At 46.0% G+C, this 12,500-nt stretch overlaps 2 protein-coding genes across 4 annotated transcripts in view; both read right to left on the reverse strand.

Moving 5' to 3' along the window:
- LOC105897790 (nesprin-2) overlaps nt 1-12,500 on the reverse strand; it is an 87,934-nt gene that overhangs the window by 74,918 nt on the left and 516 nt on the right. Inside the window, exons 2-17 of one of the 3 annotated variants that reach the window (XM_031581403.1) lie at nt 11,136-11,317; nt 10,298-10,379; nt 9,527-9,642; nt 8,958-9,081; nt 8,199-8,356; nt 7,805-7,958; nt 6,961-7,595; nt 6,392-6,547; nt 5,911-6,061; nt 5,231-5,389; nt 4,184-4,354; nt 2,999-3,100; nt 1,815-2,018; nt 1,075-1,268; nt 570-677; nt 31-229 (exon numbers count right to left, since the gene is read on the reverse strand). In XM_031581403.1, coding sequence (XP_031437263.1) covers nt 31-229; nt 570-677; nt 1,075-1,268; nt 1,815-2,018; nt 2,999-3,100; nt 4,184-4,354; nt 5,231-5,389; nt 5,911-6,061; nt 6,392-6,547; nt 6,961-7,595; nt 7,805-7,958; nt 8,199-8,356; nt 8,958-9,081; nt 9,527-9,618 — 2,607 coding nt within the window. In that variant the 5' untranslated portion in view covers nt 9,619-9,642; nt 10,298-10,379; nt 11,136-11,317. Of the gene's footprint in view, nt 230-569; nt 678-1,074; nt 1,269-1,814; nt 2,019-2,998; nt 3,101-4,183; nt 4,355-5,230; nt 5,390-5,910; nt 6,062-6,391; nt 6,548-6,960; nt 7,596-7,804; nt 7,959-8,198; nt 8,357-8,957; nt 9,082-9,526; nt 9,720-10,297; nt 10,380-11,135; nt 11,318-12,500 lie in introns of those variants that run through there. The other 2 variants (XM_031581400.1, XM_031581401.2) reach the window with 2 other exon arrangements.
- Nucleotides 11,132-12,500, reverse strand: part of syne2a (spectrin repeat containing, nuclear envelope 2a) — a 17,217-nt gene continuing 15,848 nt past the window's right edge. Inside the window, exon 24 of the mRNA XM_031581404.2 lies at nt 11,132-11,317. Coding sequence (XP_031437264.2) covers nt 11,132-11,317 — 186 coding nt within the window. The remainder of the gene's footprint in view (nt 11,318-12,500) is intronic.

Consider the following 12,500-nt stretch of genomic DNA (forward strand, 5'->3'; position numbering starts at 1 on the left):
TCGCTTCTCCCCAGAGAGCGACTCCTGTGCCTGCGTCTCTTCTGCCGGGGTCTGGAGGTCTCGCTTCTCCCCGGGGAGCGGCTCCTGTGCCTGCGGAGAGCTCTGAAGCCGAGTCTGGAGACAGTCGTGGCGCTCCAGAACCTTCCGGCAGTCTTCCGGGAGGCTGCCGTTGTCCAAGCCCTCTCCCTGCACTGAGGCTACGAGAGCACGGAAGGCCTCCACACGAGCACTGCACACAGAAAGGGCACCCACCATATACGTGTGTTTTAAAACCCTCCATTCCCTTCTAATAGTAACCATTGCATAAGTGAATACCACATCTCCTTATTTGTTATTTCTGCGTTTGCAGATGATATTGAATGTTGACAGTGTCAGTAGTATTTGTAAAAGTTAATTTGAAATCCGTGTCTTCAATTGTAGCTCATTCAACTAAAAAACTTTGATGCTTTTAGCACCTCGCTTTAGCAATTAAACTACAGAGCAGGAGCTACAAGAAGCTCATTCACTGCTAACTCCACTATGACTTAGCTAACCCCGGGCGTAACCGTGACAGCAGCAGTAGCACTCACCTCTGTCTACTCATCTCCACCTGAAGCCCAGCCAGTCCATCATGAGACTCCGCCCAACGCTCTGTAGCCTTCAGCCACTCCTGCAACTCCCTGTGCTCCTCCTGCAGCCTGGGACACAGGAACCAGCACACACACACACACACTCAGAGAGACAGCCAGGTGTGTGTGTGTGTGTTTGTGTTTGTGTGTCTGTGTGTGCGTGTGTGTGTGTGTGTGTGTGTGTGTGTGCACTGCTACATGTCTGAAGTTGTGTGTTTTGCGTTGACTAGAGTATGTGTTTTGATAACAGTACAGTATCACACATGGATGATTATCTGTCCAGTACATGTTGTCATGTTCCTTTCTTTCCACAGTAGTCTCCACATAGACAACATTTAATTCAACTGATTGATGGATTGGTTGTCTATCAACAAGCAATACGTGGACACATGAGAACATATATGAGAACACATTCAGATCCACCTTCAGTCACTTTGATTGACACCAGCTCTTGAGAGATACCTACCTCGGAGTCACCTCCACCTGCACCCTCCTATGTTTGAGCAGCTCCCTGGCTGCGCAGACGCTCTCCTGCAGACGTGTGCCGTCAGTGGCTAGCGTCTGCAGAGTCTGTGAGCTGGTCATGCTGGACATGAGGCCCAGCTCCTGCTGCAGGCAGTCCACCTGCCGAGCCTGGGTGTCCAGCTCACCAGAGAGCTCCTGAGGAGAGGCACACAGCATCACGTCACTCCAGAACAGAGGGCAGGTATGTTTACAATTGATTCATTTAGCAGATGCCATGTACTTTTACATTTGCATTTTGCATTTTATTCATTTTTTGGGTCATTTTATTCTCAAATAATGACAACTCACCAGGGATAATTTTATTCTGAAATACTGAGAACTCACTTAGGATAATTGTATTCTCAAATAATGACAACTCACTAAGGATCATTTTATTCTCAAATAATGGGAACTCACTATGAGTCATTTTATTCTTTCACATGAGGAGCACTGTAAGCGTCAACATGTTTAAAACAGATGTGATTAGTGTGTCCCCAAAAGGGTCTAGATAAGATCACAGTATTTGGATTCTTCTTACAGTATATTGGGATTGGCATCCTTCTTATGGGATGAAAATAAATCACTGTATTTTCCCCATATATTTCCTGTTTCTACTGCACTCTACCCTCCTGTATTTTCTTGAGGAGTGACTATTGACGCTAATGAGATACTACATTAACACTACATATGGAATATACCCACCTGTATTTTCTTGAGGAGAGGCTGTCCCTCTGTGGTTCCCAGACTCCTCAGTGTATCGTGAATGCTCTGCAGAGCCGACTTGCAGGCGGCCATCTTGGCACTGACCTGGCCCTTGGCGGCCATCAGCTCCTTGAAGACATCTGTGTTCATGCAGAAGAGCTCCTTCACCTGCTGCATCCTCTTTCTCAGCTGGCTCTCCATCACCTACAGCAGGGGGGAAAGCAACGGCTCTCAGGCCATCAGGATAGCATGGCTGGGACAGAACTGTAGGACCCATGTCTAAATCAGGGTGACTCATGCCAGACTGTGACACTCTAAATCAAGACCCTCACAGGCCCTGTAGACATCATTCACTTCAGGCCTGAAAGGTAACATGGGTAGAAAAAAACTGCGGTACTTGGGTCAAAGTCAAACACTTGGTGAGGTATTACTGTAAGGCGGTACAGAGGTCAAAGTCAAACACTTGGTGAGGTACTACTGTAAGGCGGTACAGAGGTCAAAGTCAAACACTTGGTGAGGTACTACTGTAAGGCGGTACAGAGGTCAAAGTCAAACACTTGGTGAGGTACTATTGTAAGGCGGTACAGAACTGCAGGAACCATGTCTGAACCAGGTCCTTAACAGGCTTTCAAGATACAACGGATCTCAGGTCTTCACAGACAACATGGGTGGTGAACGAACTGTGAGATTCTATGTCTATATCAAGTATCTGAGTAGACTTACCACTGTCCCTCCATTTTCTATGCATATATTTAGATATAGTGCTATGACTATAGTTAGTAAATATGCATGTTCATAGTTTGTAAGTACATAGTGGGTATAATGTGCTAATGTTCTCTCCATTGTTAATTAGGCTTTAGAACATAACATAGTTCTGAATGCACGACTTAATCCTGCTCTTGGCTTATGAAATGTCCCCACCAGACAACAATAATGGACCCTAAGGGCTAATGCACAATTAAACATGCCCAGGCATAACGGGACAAGTCCAGACACAACACGACACAACCAGACACAACACGACACGACCAGACATAGCACTGCAGGATGGGAGGCACAACACGACAAGCCCGGACAGTGCCGACATGTCTGGCCAGGCCCCGGCATGTGTGTGTGTATGTGTGTGTATGTGTGTGTGTGTGTGTGTGTGTGTGTGTGTGCGTGACACCTGTAGGGGATCTCACCTGCAGCTCCAGCGGAGGCTCCTGGCTCAGGAGGAGGCCCTGGATCTCACAGGAGCGCCGGTGGAAGTGCTCCACACTCTCCTCCTGAGACTTAATCTCCTCCTAAACACACACATTTAATTAAATATGCTATAGATAGTATGGCATAGTAAAGTATAGTATAGTGTAGTATGCTATAGATAGTCTAGTATAGTGTAGTATGCTATAGATAGTAGGGGTGGGAATCTCTTGGCACCTCACGATTCGATTCGATTCCGATTCAGAGGTCAACGATTCGATTCTAAACCGATTCTCGATTCTAAACCGATTATCGATTCTAAACCGATAAAACGATTATCGATGCATCTCGATTTTTAAAACATTTGAGTTTGCTACTCAGAGTCTCAAATCACTTCCTACTTTGTGTTTGATAATTAAAGAAAATCAACAGATCTATTTTTTTATTAGAGAAAAAGTGTGTCCTTGTCACAATTATGACTTTCTATGAACAATGCAATAATCGATGCAGCTTGCATTTCAACACAAAATGAATGTGTAAAAAAAAAAAAAAATAAATAAAAAATATTATTATTTTTTATTTTATTTTTATTTTAAAAAAAAATCGATTATGAACTTTTCTGAATCGAGACAGAATCGTTCTAGAGAGAATCGAGAGAAATCGAAAAATTGATTTTTTCCCCCACCCCTAATAGATAGTCTAGTATAGTATAGTATGCTATAGATAGTGTAGTATAGTATACTATGTTACAGATAGTATAGTACAGTACAGTATAGTATAGTAAAGTAAAGTATAATATAGTACATTATAGTACAGTTTAGAACAGTATAGAACAGTATAGATGTTTTTTAGAATTTGTTAGAATCATGTTTCACTCGCACAGCTCTATACAGTTGTTTATCATGTCAAAAGAGAATAGGCCGTGCGTAATGCACTGCATGTCCTATTTTTTGAATTGTTTTGCTGTCATTTTCAATGACTAATTTCACATTTCCCAAATAAAAAACAGGTTTCCGGTGAAGGCATGACATTAAAAGAACATTAAAAGAACGTAGCACAAAGTCAAATAAAATTGCTTTATTTAGTTTGAATCCCTTGCTGACGTTGTGCTGACATGTGCAGCTGCACACTAATAACCACACATTTTTTTATTATTATTTTTTTTTCCCCAAAGAGGGTGCTGGTACCTGCATGCTGTAGACCTCGCCTTCGCTCTGAAAGGGCTGGGTCTGCTGCGTGAAGGAGGCCAGCTTCCTGGAAGTCCAGCTCTCTACCTCCTCCCCCAGCAGCAGCAGCTTGTCCCACAGCGCCAGACCCACACGCAGGTTATCCAGGTAGCAGTCTGTGCGCTCCATCACCTGGGCAGGCCACACAAACCAGCCATTAAGATCATTAAGCTGTTTAGATTACATTGTTTATTTGTTTACAAAACAACTTGTTCTCTCTAGGGCCTTCTGGCAACCACGGTCTCTAAAGAGCACTGCATTATAGCACACAACTGTAGTGCAGACAGCTTTTGAAACTTCATTATGGTTCTCTTATAGCCTGGATACCAGACCGAACTTAGCCCCGCCCACAACATTTGAAGTCGGGAAGTTCGGTCTGGCATTACTCCATTGGGGAGAAATTATCTCCGGACAGAAATTGCCGGACCAATCAAATTGTCAAGGCGGGCTTTATACGATGATGGACAGATGATCAACAGTAACGTAATCAACACACGGGTTGAATTCGTTTTCAACAAACATGGCTGCCGCTGGAGAGCTGAAATGTATAGATTCGAGTCCATTTAGACATTGACAGTGCATTCATTTTGAAAGAGGAACAGAGAAACGCGATCAAGGCATTTGTCAATGGAAAAGATGTTTTTGCCTTCCTTCCTACGGGATCCGGTAACAGTTTAATTTATCAGCTGGCCCAGGTCACATACTACGTTGTTCTGATTGGTTGTAGGTAACCAATTGAGCGAAGAGGCATTTTTTCTCCTGGTTCGGTTGAAACACGCCCCATAATCACAGCCCAATTGAGTGGTATCAGACTCATATTCTGACTAGAATTATGAGTATGACATCGTCAGGCTAGTTCTCTTATTAAAGGTTGCTGAAAAGAGAATAAACAATGAAGTGAAGTCTAGCAAGTAAAATGCACACAACTTCAAACAAGGTCCCATTAAGGGAAGAGAGTGTGGGAGTGTGTAATGTTCAAAAATCTACAGTACATCTATGGAAACCTACATCCAGCCAGCGGTCCATGATGGAGTCGGCCTCGTTCTCAAACGGGGCGTCTGCACAGTCAGGGATCCCCCTCAGTTGGTGCTGCAGCTGTCTGCATACACTCCTGATCTCCTCCACACCGTCTCCCAGACCACTCAGCTCCTCCTTAGTACCCGTCACCTGAGAGTAAGGGTACACACACACAAACAGTGACACACGCACACACACACACACACGCACGCACACACACACACACACACACACACACACACACACACACACACACACACACACACACACACACACACACACACACACACACACAGCACACACGCACACACACACAGCACACACACACACACACACACACACACACACACACACACACACACACACACACACACACAGTATCCACACAAAAACAAACATGCTTCAGAATAACAAATGATCATACAAAGATACATCGAACAATGCATGCAATGCAATGTATGTATGCATGTGTTTGCAATTCTAAACATTTCATTTCCATTGACTGGACATAATCATTTATTTTAGGAATCTGACAAGCAAACTCTTTTGTCGCCATCTAGTGGCAGGAAATTGTCAGAGACAGGCAGAGACCTGTACCTTCTTGTTCTTGCACAGTGTGTTTGTATTGCGACTTTGTCAGGCGTAGTTGCTAGTTGGTGTCCCATGCTCACCCTGTTGAAGAGGCGCTGCAGGTTGTCCTTGCCCATGTAGGAGGCCTGCTCACCGATCGTCTGCTCCGCCTGCTGCAGGATCAGGCACAGGCGGCTGCGGCAGCCCTGGAACTTCTTCAGCAAGTCCATCACAGACTGGCACTGCTCACACCTGTAAACACACACACACACACACACACACACACACACACACACACACACACACACACACACACACACTTTAACAGAAAGGTTGCCACAACTCTTGGTTTCCTCTACAAAATGGTAGTCAAAATGTTCCCTTATCAAATCATAACGTTTTTTTTTGTGTAACAATGACATTAGGTATTCTTGACTCTGATGTGGCGACCCCAGTCAGGTAATTTACTAATGTGTCACACATCCTCCCTCAAGGACTCAAGACAGCCCCTTTGGAGGTGTCCAGTCCTGGTGTCCCAGTGTTTCTCACACCACAGACCACAGCACAATGACCTTTCTTCACCTCTCTTTGACTGCCAGTTGAGTCTGCTCCCACTGAGTCTGCAGCGCTCCTGGGTCTGAGTCCTCGCCGGTCGTCTGCGCAGACGCCTCCTGCACACACTGCAGCTCTGTGTGGAGCGCCGCCATCTTGCTCTCCATGTCCGTGAACGTACGCAACCTGCACAATGGAGCAGGCAGTAATACGCCACGTCTAACTTCCATTCAAAATGTTCATTAATTAGAGTGGTTAAGCTTAATAAGCTTAATATAGGCTTAGCCTTGCTGTAGCATTATCTAAGTACTATTAATTGCTTGAATTTTGATTAAGGCTGAAGTTCATGGTGTGTGTTAACTAACTAATTGAGAGATTTTGGGAGTAAATCCAGTTACTTACATAAGACAAAACATAAATGTCAACGCTTAGCATTATCAATTGAACTGATGTTTACAGGTACAATATATTTAAATAAAGTAACGCATTAACAAATGCTTGTTTAGGGAAGCTTAAATAGGAGGAAGTGAGACGAATCATATTAATATGAAACACATTAAACGGAGAAACAGGACATTCACTGTTTGCGTCTGTGGTACCTCTGCTGCAGCGCAGGCAGTGTGGGCTCCTTCAGACCCAGCCTTTCTGCACCTCCCTTCATCTCCTTCAGTGTGTCCTGCAGCGCCCTCCTCCTGTGGCTCAACTCCCGCTCCTTCTCCCCATCCCTCTGCTCCTCCCTCTGTCCTCCTCTCTCGTGCCCCCTCTGTGGCTGGGAAACTCGGGCCTGCGCCTCCTCCACGCGCCTCCCCAGAGCTCTTGCCACCTCCAGGCCGGAGGCCAGAGCACCATCCAGGGTAACCTTCAGCCCAGCGTCCCCCAGTATGGTGTCGATTCGTGGGGCCTCGGCAATCGCCTCCTGGGCCCTCCGCTGGATGGGGGTCAGCATGGAGCTGTCCTCTTGCATGGCGGAGGAGGCCGAGAGGAGGTGGGAGAGATCAGAACCGGCCTGCTGCAGCGAGCCCAGGAAGCGCTCCAGTTCAGCCAGAGCCGAGTCAGTTCTCCTCAGCCGCTTCCTCTGCTGGTCCAGACGGGCCCGGCAGCTCTGGGCTGCCTGCTGGATGGCGGAGCGGACCGGCTCCAGACCAGGTTCAGTGCTGGGGTCCATGGGAGCGCTGTCACTCCAATCCAATCCTGCCAGCCTGTCCAGTTCTGTCTGAATGTTTTCATCCAGGAGCTGTGTCAAATAAGGTTTATTGAATTTAAGGTGGGACATGGAAGTTAAAGGCAAAAGGTAAAACTGTATCTGATGTACTGCAATTACAATTGTATTTTAAAATGGATACAATTGAGTTAAAAATCCCACTGCATAAGCAATGAATACTCACAATAAATACTTTTAGCTTTGTGCTGTATTATGATTCATTTGGTAGATTCATTCTGTACCTTAAGGTCCTCACGTAGGGTTCCTGAGTCAGTGATGGTGAATTCTGTAATGTTAAGTGGATTCTGGGTAATGTAGTCCAGACGGTTAGTGATGAAGGCTATCTGAATGTCTGCTGGTTCCATCAGTGTCACAGCAGTCTGTAGAGTTTTCACCCTGTGTAGGCATAACAACAAGCACAGAAGTGTCATGATGCAGTGTTGTGCAACAATGTGTGTGTACGTGTGTGTGTGTGTGTGTGTGTGTGTGTGTGTGTGTGTGTGTGTGTGTGTGAGGGAGACATAGAGTGTGTGGGTGTGTGTGTGTCTATGTGGTGTGTGTGTGTGTGTGTGTGTGTGTGTGTGTGTGTTTGTGGTGTGTGTGTGTGTGTGTGTGTGTGTGTGTGTACGCGCTTACCTGGCCTGCAAACAGATCTGCTGTGCTCTCCACTGCTGGATGAGCTCCGTTCTCTCCCGTCTCAGGCTGCTCTGCTCCACCTCCTCCATCTGTGGGCCGCACTGAGAGAACTGCAGCTCAAACTCAAACCACAGGGCCTCTGTCTCTCGTCTCAGAGCCTGGACACACACATACACACACACACACACACACACACACACACACACGCGCGCGCGCGCGTACGCACACCACATAGACACACACACACATACACACACCACATAGACAAAGACACACACACACACACACATACACACACACACGTACGCACACCACATAGACACATAGACACACACACATGAATACACGTATGCACATACATCACAGACCCACCAGAAAAACACACCAACACACACACACATCCAGCATACCATCAACACGAACAAGCCACATAACGGTGAGACAAGTATGAACATCAAACAAGCACCATCTCATCAAAATACATATATGGGAACTGTTATTAGACTCTGGCTACTCTGATGATGTATCACAGTTCAGGGCATTTACAACGTTGGTGGCTTGGCCTGAAGCAACAGTATGTGTGTCACAAACGAAATACCCCTTTAGTTAAGTGCAACAAAGCTCTTTTCTCAGCACTGACTTTAAACTGCCAATGCACACCGCAAGGCCTTCTAGTCCCTGCCAAGCACTTGCTTTGATCCACAGCTAAGAACTGAGTGTGAGGAGCAGAGGAGGAGGTGGGGAGGTGCTGGCACTGACCTGGAGGTCTTGGAGGAGCGTGTGCAGAACATGGAGCGTGGCAGGGCCCTGGGGGAGCTGGGCTGACAGGCGCTGGCTGTTCCTCTGCAGCTGGAGGTGAAAGGCTGAGTGAGCAGTGCCATACCTGGGGGGGGGGAGAGAGAGAGAGATAGAAAGAGAGAGAGAGGGAGAGAGAGAGAGAGAAATAGAGAAGAGAAAAACATGAAAAGTGATTAAAGTACTGGTATCCAGTCATGCCAGTAAAGGTTTTTTCATTTTAATGCAAGAGACAGGAGGACCCATCAGTTGAAAGAAGAAGAGAGAGAAAAACCAACTGCTGAGTTGCTAGAAAATATTAACCAAAGTTCATCCTATATTATAATTGTAATGTTGTGAATTATCATCCCCATTAAAATTCCATGCATGAGCACATTCTGCAATTTCAACTCAAAATGCAACTTTTTTTCTTCACAAAATTCAAAACATGTCAACTTGAAACTACATTGAAATTGAAACTATTTTGTTGTTCAACAACTTTATCTCAAACTATTTTACTGTGCAACAACTACACCCAAAAAAAGAGACCTCACCGTATCTGCACTTCCTGTGCGGACAACCCCTCTTCCTGTTTGGCGGCAGTGGGTGGATCTGCGCTTCTCTGAAAAACCTGCAGGGTCTCCATACTCCTACAGGGTCCCGTAACACCCTAGTGAGGAGAGAGAAGAGAGGGTACAGGAGAGAGGGAAGACAAGCGCTTCAGAGAGGAGGCGGAGAAAGAGGAGGAGGAGGAGGAGGAGGAGGGTCACGCGTAGACCAGGCACATGACCAGGGCTGCCCAAGGCCCTATCCAATTACCACAGCTTAACTCTGCCAAGCTGCCGTTGGCTTAAACGGGTCAGCAGGCAGCCAATCAGGTGGCTGTCCCATGCTGCGAAGGTGGCTCAGAGGTCGGCCCTACACCCAACATGTAGGGAGGTGGGGGCACAAGAGGTCGGCCCTACACCCAACATGTAGGGAGGTGGGGGCACAAGTGCCTAACTGAGGTCTTAGTTGGCATATTTCTGATCACATCAAATAAAAACGGTCAAACTACAAAACTACAACTGTCAAAAAAAATCTGATCAAGGCAACTGAGAAGAGAGAGGATTGACAGGCAAACATATCAAAGACTTGAAGACTACATAAACTTCAGAGAGCCATATTCTGAGAGAGACACAAAGCACAGAGCGCTTCATCGTGTGTGTGTGTGTGTGTGTGTGTGTGTGTGTGTGTGTGTGTGTGTGTGTGTGTGTGTGTGTGTGTGTGTGTGAGTGTGTGTGTGTGTGTGTGAGTGTGTGAGTGTGTGTGTGTGAGTGTTTCACCTGCGAATATGCCGGGTGTGCAGTCAGGTCAGCTGGCTGGCCAGCCTCTCTCAGCGGGGTGCTGTCTCCCGTCGCTCCCCCTCTGCCAAGCACACACACACACCACACACACACACACACACACAGTACAGCGCCATAAGGTTCACTAAGGGAGAACAATGCACTTCAGAGATCTCACACACTATATAGCATAAGAAATAATTGTAATATGGGTTCAGAACTTGGGCTCAGAAAAATGCTTTCAGACAATGCTGATTGTTAATGGCACTGTGTGAATTAATAAAATTAAACTGAGTTGAAAACTGCTCCTCACTTAGTGAAACAAGACAGGGAATCTTTAGTAGCAGTTGGCTTATGGTTGGGTGTAGTAGCTTAGGTGTAGCAACAGGAACAGGATAAGGATTGGGGTTTTGTAGAACCCACAGATGTATTACCATGACAGTGACCTGAATGGATGCCATCCAAAATGTGCTGAAAATTTCATGAGGATGAATGTATCACATATCAGACAGTCAGAGTCTATATTACACCAGAACAACACACAGCAGGGGGCTAACTACACTAGCTTCATGGGTCTGTGTATGTACAAAGGAAATTCATTCTTTGCCAGATCAAGAGAGATTGTGAGAGAGAGAGAAAGAGAGAGAGAGAGAGAGAGAGAGAGAATAAGTGAGTGTGTGTGTGAGTGTGTGTGTGTGAGTGTGTGAAAGTGCACTCGTCTGTGTGGTAGAATCCCAGCATATTCCAAATATAGCGCTTTAGATGCGAGGATATGCTAAATGCATCAACATACAGTGGATGCACATGTTCAAGCCCTTGAGCCCACACGCTCCCTTACCCGTCAGACGGGGGCGCTGTTTCCCTGCTTCTGTCGCTGTGAGGCTGGACCACCTCCAGCCTGCCGTCCTTCTCCTTTCCGCAGGTGGTGGCCCGAACGAGAGGCTCAGGGGGTCCCAGAGTGTCCCTCAGCCCCTTCAGGGCTCTCAGTCGCCCCTCAGAGTCAACCACACCAACACATGTCTGAGGGGGGGATAGACACACACCCAAACGATCAATCAGGCTGAAGATATGTGGCCGGCAGCCGATCACACGGTTCTCAGGGTAAGCAGGTGACAGCTCTGAGATGAGCAAGTCTAAGTAGAGGTAAGTAAGTATAGGTACTGGATACCTGTGGCTCGGCTTTAGAGGTGGATTAGCGTGCCATGACTCAGCATAGTTTCAACATATGTTTCACTTCCGCCTTTATGCTCATCAGATTGGTTCTGCATTTTGCTAAAACTGGGATCATGCTGCACAATGATACACGCAATTTGTATGTAAAACACTAAAACATACATATTGCATAAACAAAAGCCCTGAATTTATTTATACTTGATATATCTTTAATACATTACTATGTACACAAAAGCAACACTGGAAAAAGACACTTTAATGAAGTTTGAGAAGCAATACTTACCAGACACACAAAACTCTACATAAATCAAATTCACACTGTTTACTTTTTTAATTTTTTTCCTGCGTGTATCAAAGGTCAAGTGCAACAGTACAAACAGACCCAAACAGGACCAGGAGCTGTCTTTGTGGCAGCCATTTTGAAAGTGAAATGCTAATCCCATTAGCTTTAACGTGACAGAGGCTGAGCCCTCAGAGCCCAGGGGTCCCTTCACCAAATATTTTCCAAACAGTCCGAGCCACACGCCGTGCGAGACGCAGAGAAGATGTTTGAGACTTCCCGCTAACTCAGTAATTGGCTAACGTGTTAAACACACTTTGATAAGCTTTCGGGGGTCAAAGTGATAAGGTGATGTAGGAAACAAGATGAGGAAGAGGATATTCGACCATAACCAGTGGAAACCAAAGTCCTTTGGTAAAGTGATACGTTTGTGGCAAGAGACGACAAAGTGAATATGATAGAAAAAAAAGCAACAGACCACCCACTGTATGGGACTGGGTTAGTTAAAGGTGTAACTATTTGAATTCAGATTCGATTCAGACTGATAAATGCACATCCTGTCATCTTACGACAGACTGAAAGCCATTTCCTGTTATACTATACATTCAGATTGATGAATGCATTATCATAATTTCCTCTTATTTAAGTCATAGACCACACATGCATATCCCATCTCCTGTCTACATGTAGACATGCATGCATGCAGTGTTGCGGGCGGCCAGCAGGCGGTTAGGATACCTGTTCACTGCA

This window comes from Clupea harengus, chromosome 15 (assembly GCF_900700415.2).
Source record: "Clupea harengus chromosome 15, Ch_v2.0.2, whole genome shotgun sequence".
Lineage (NCBI taxonomy): Eukaryota > Metazoa > Chordata > Actinopteri > Clupeiformes > Clupeidae > Clupea > Clupea harengus.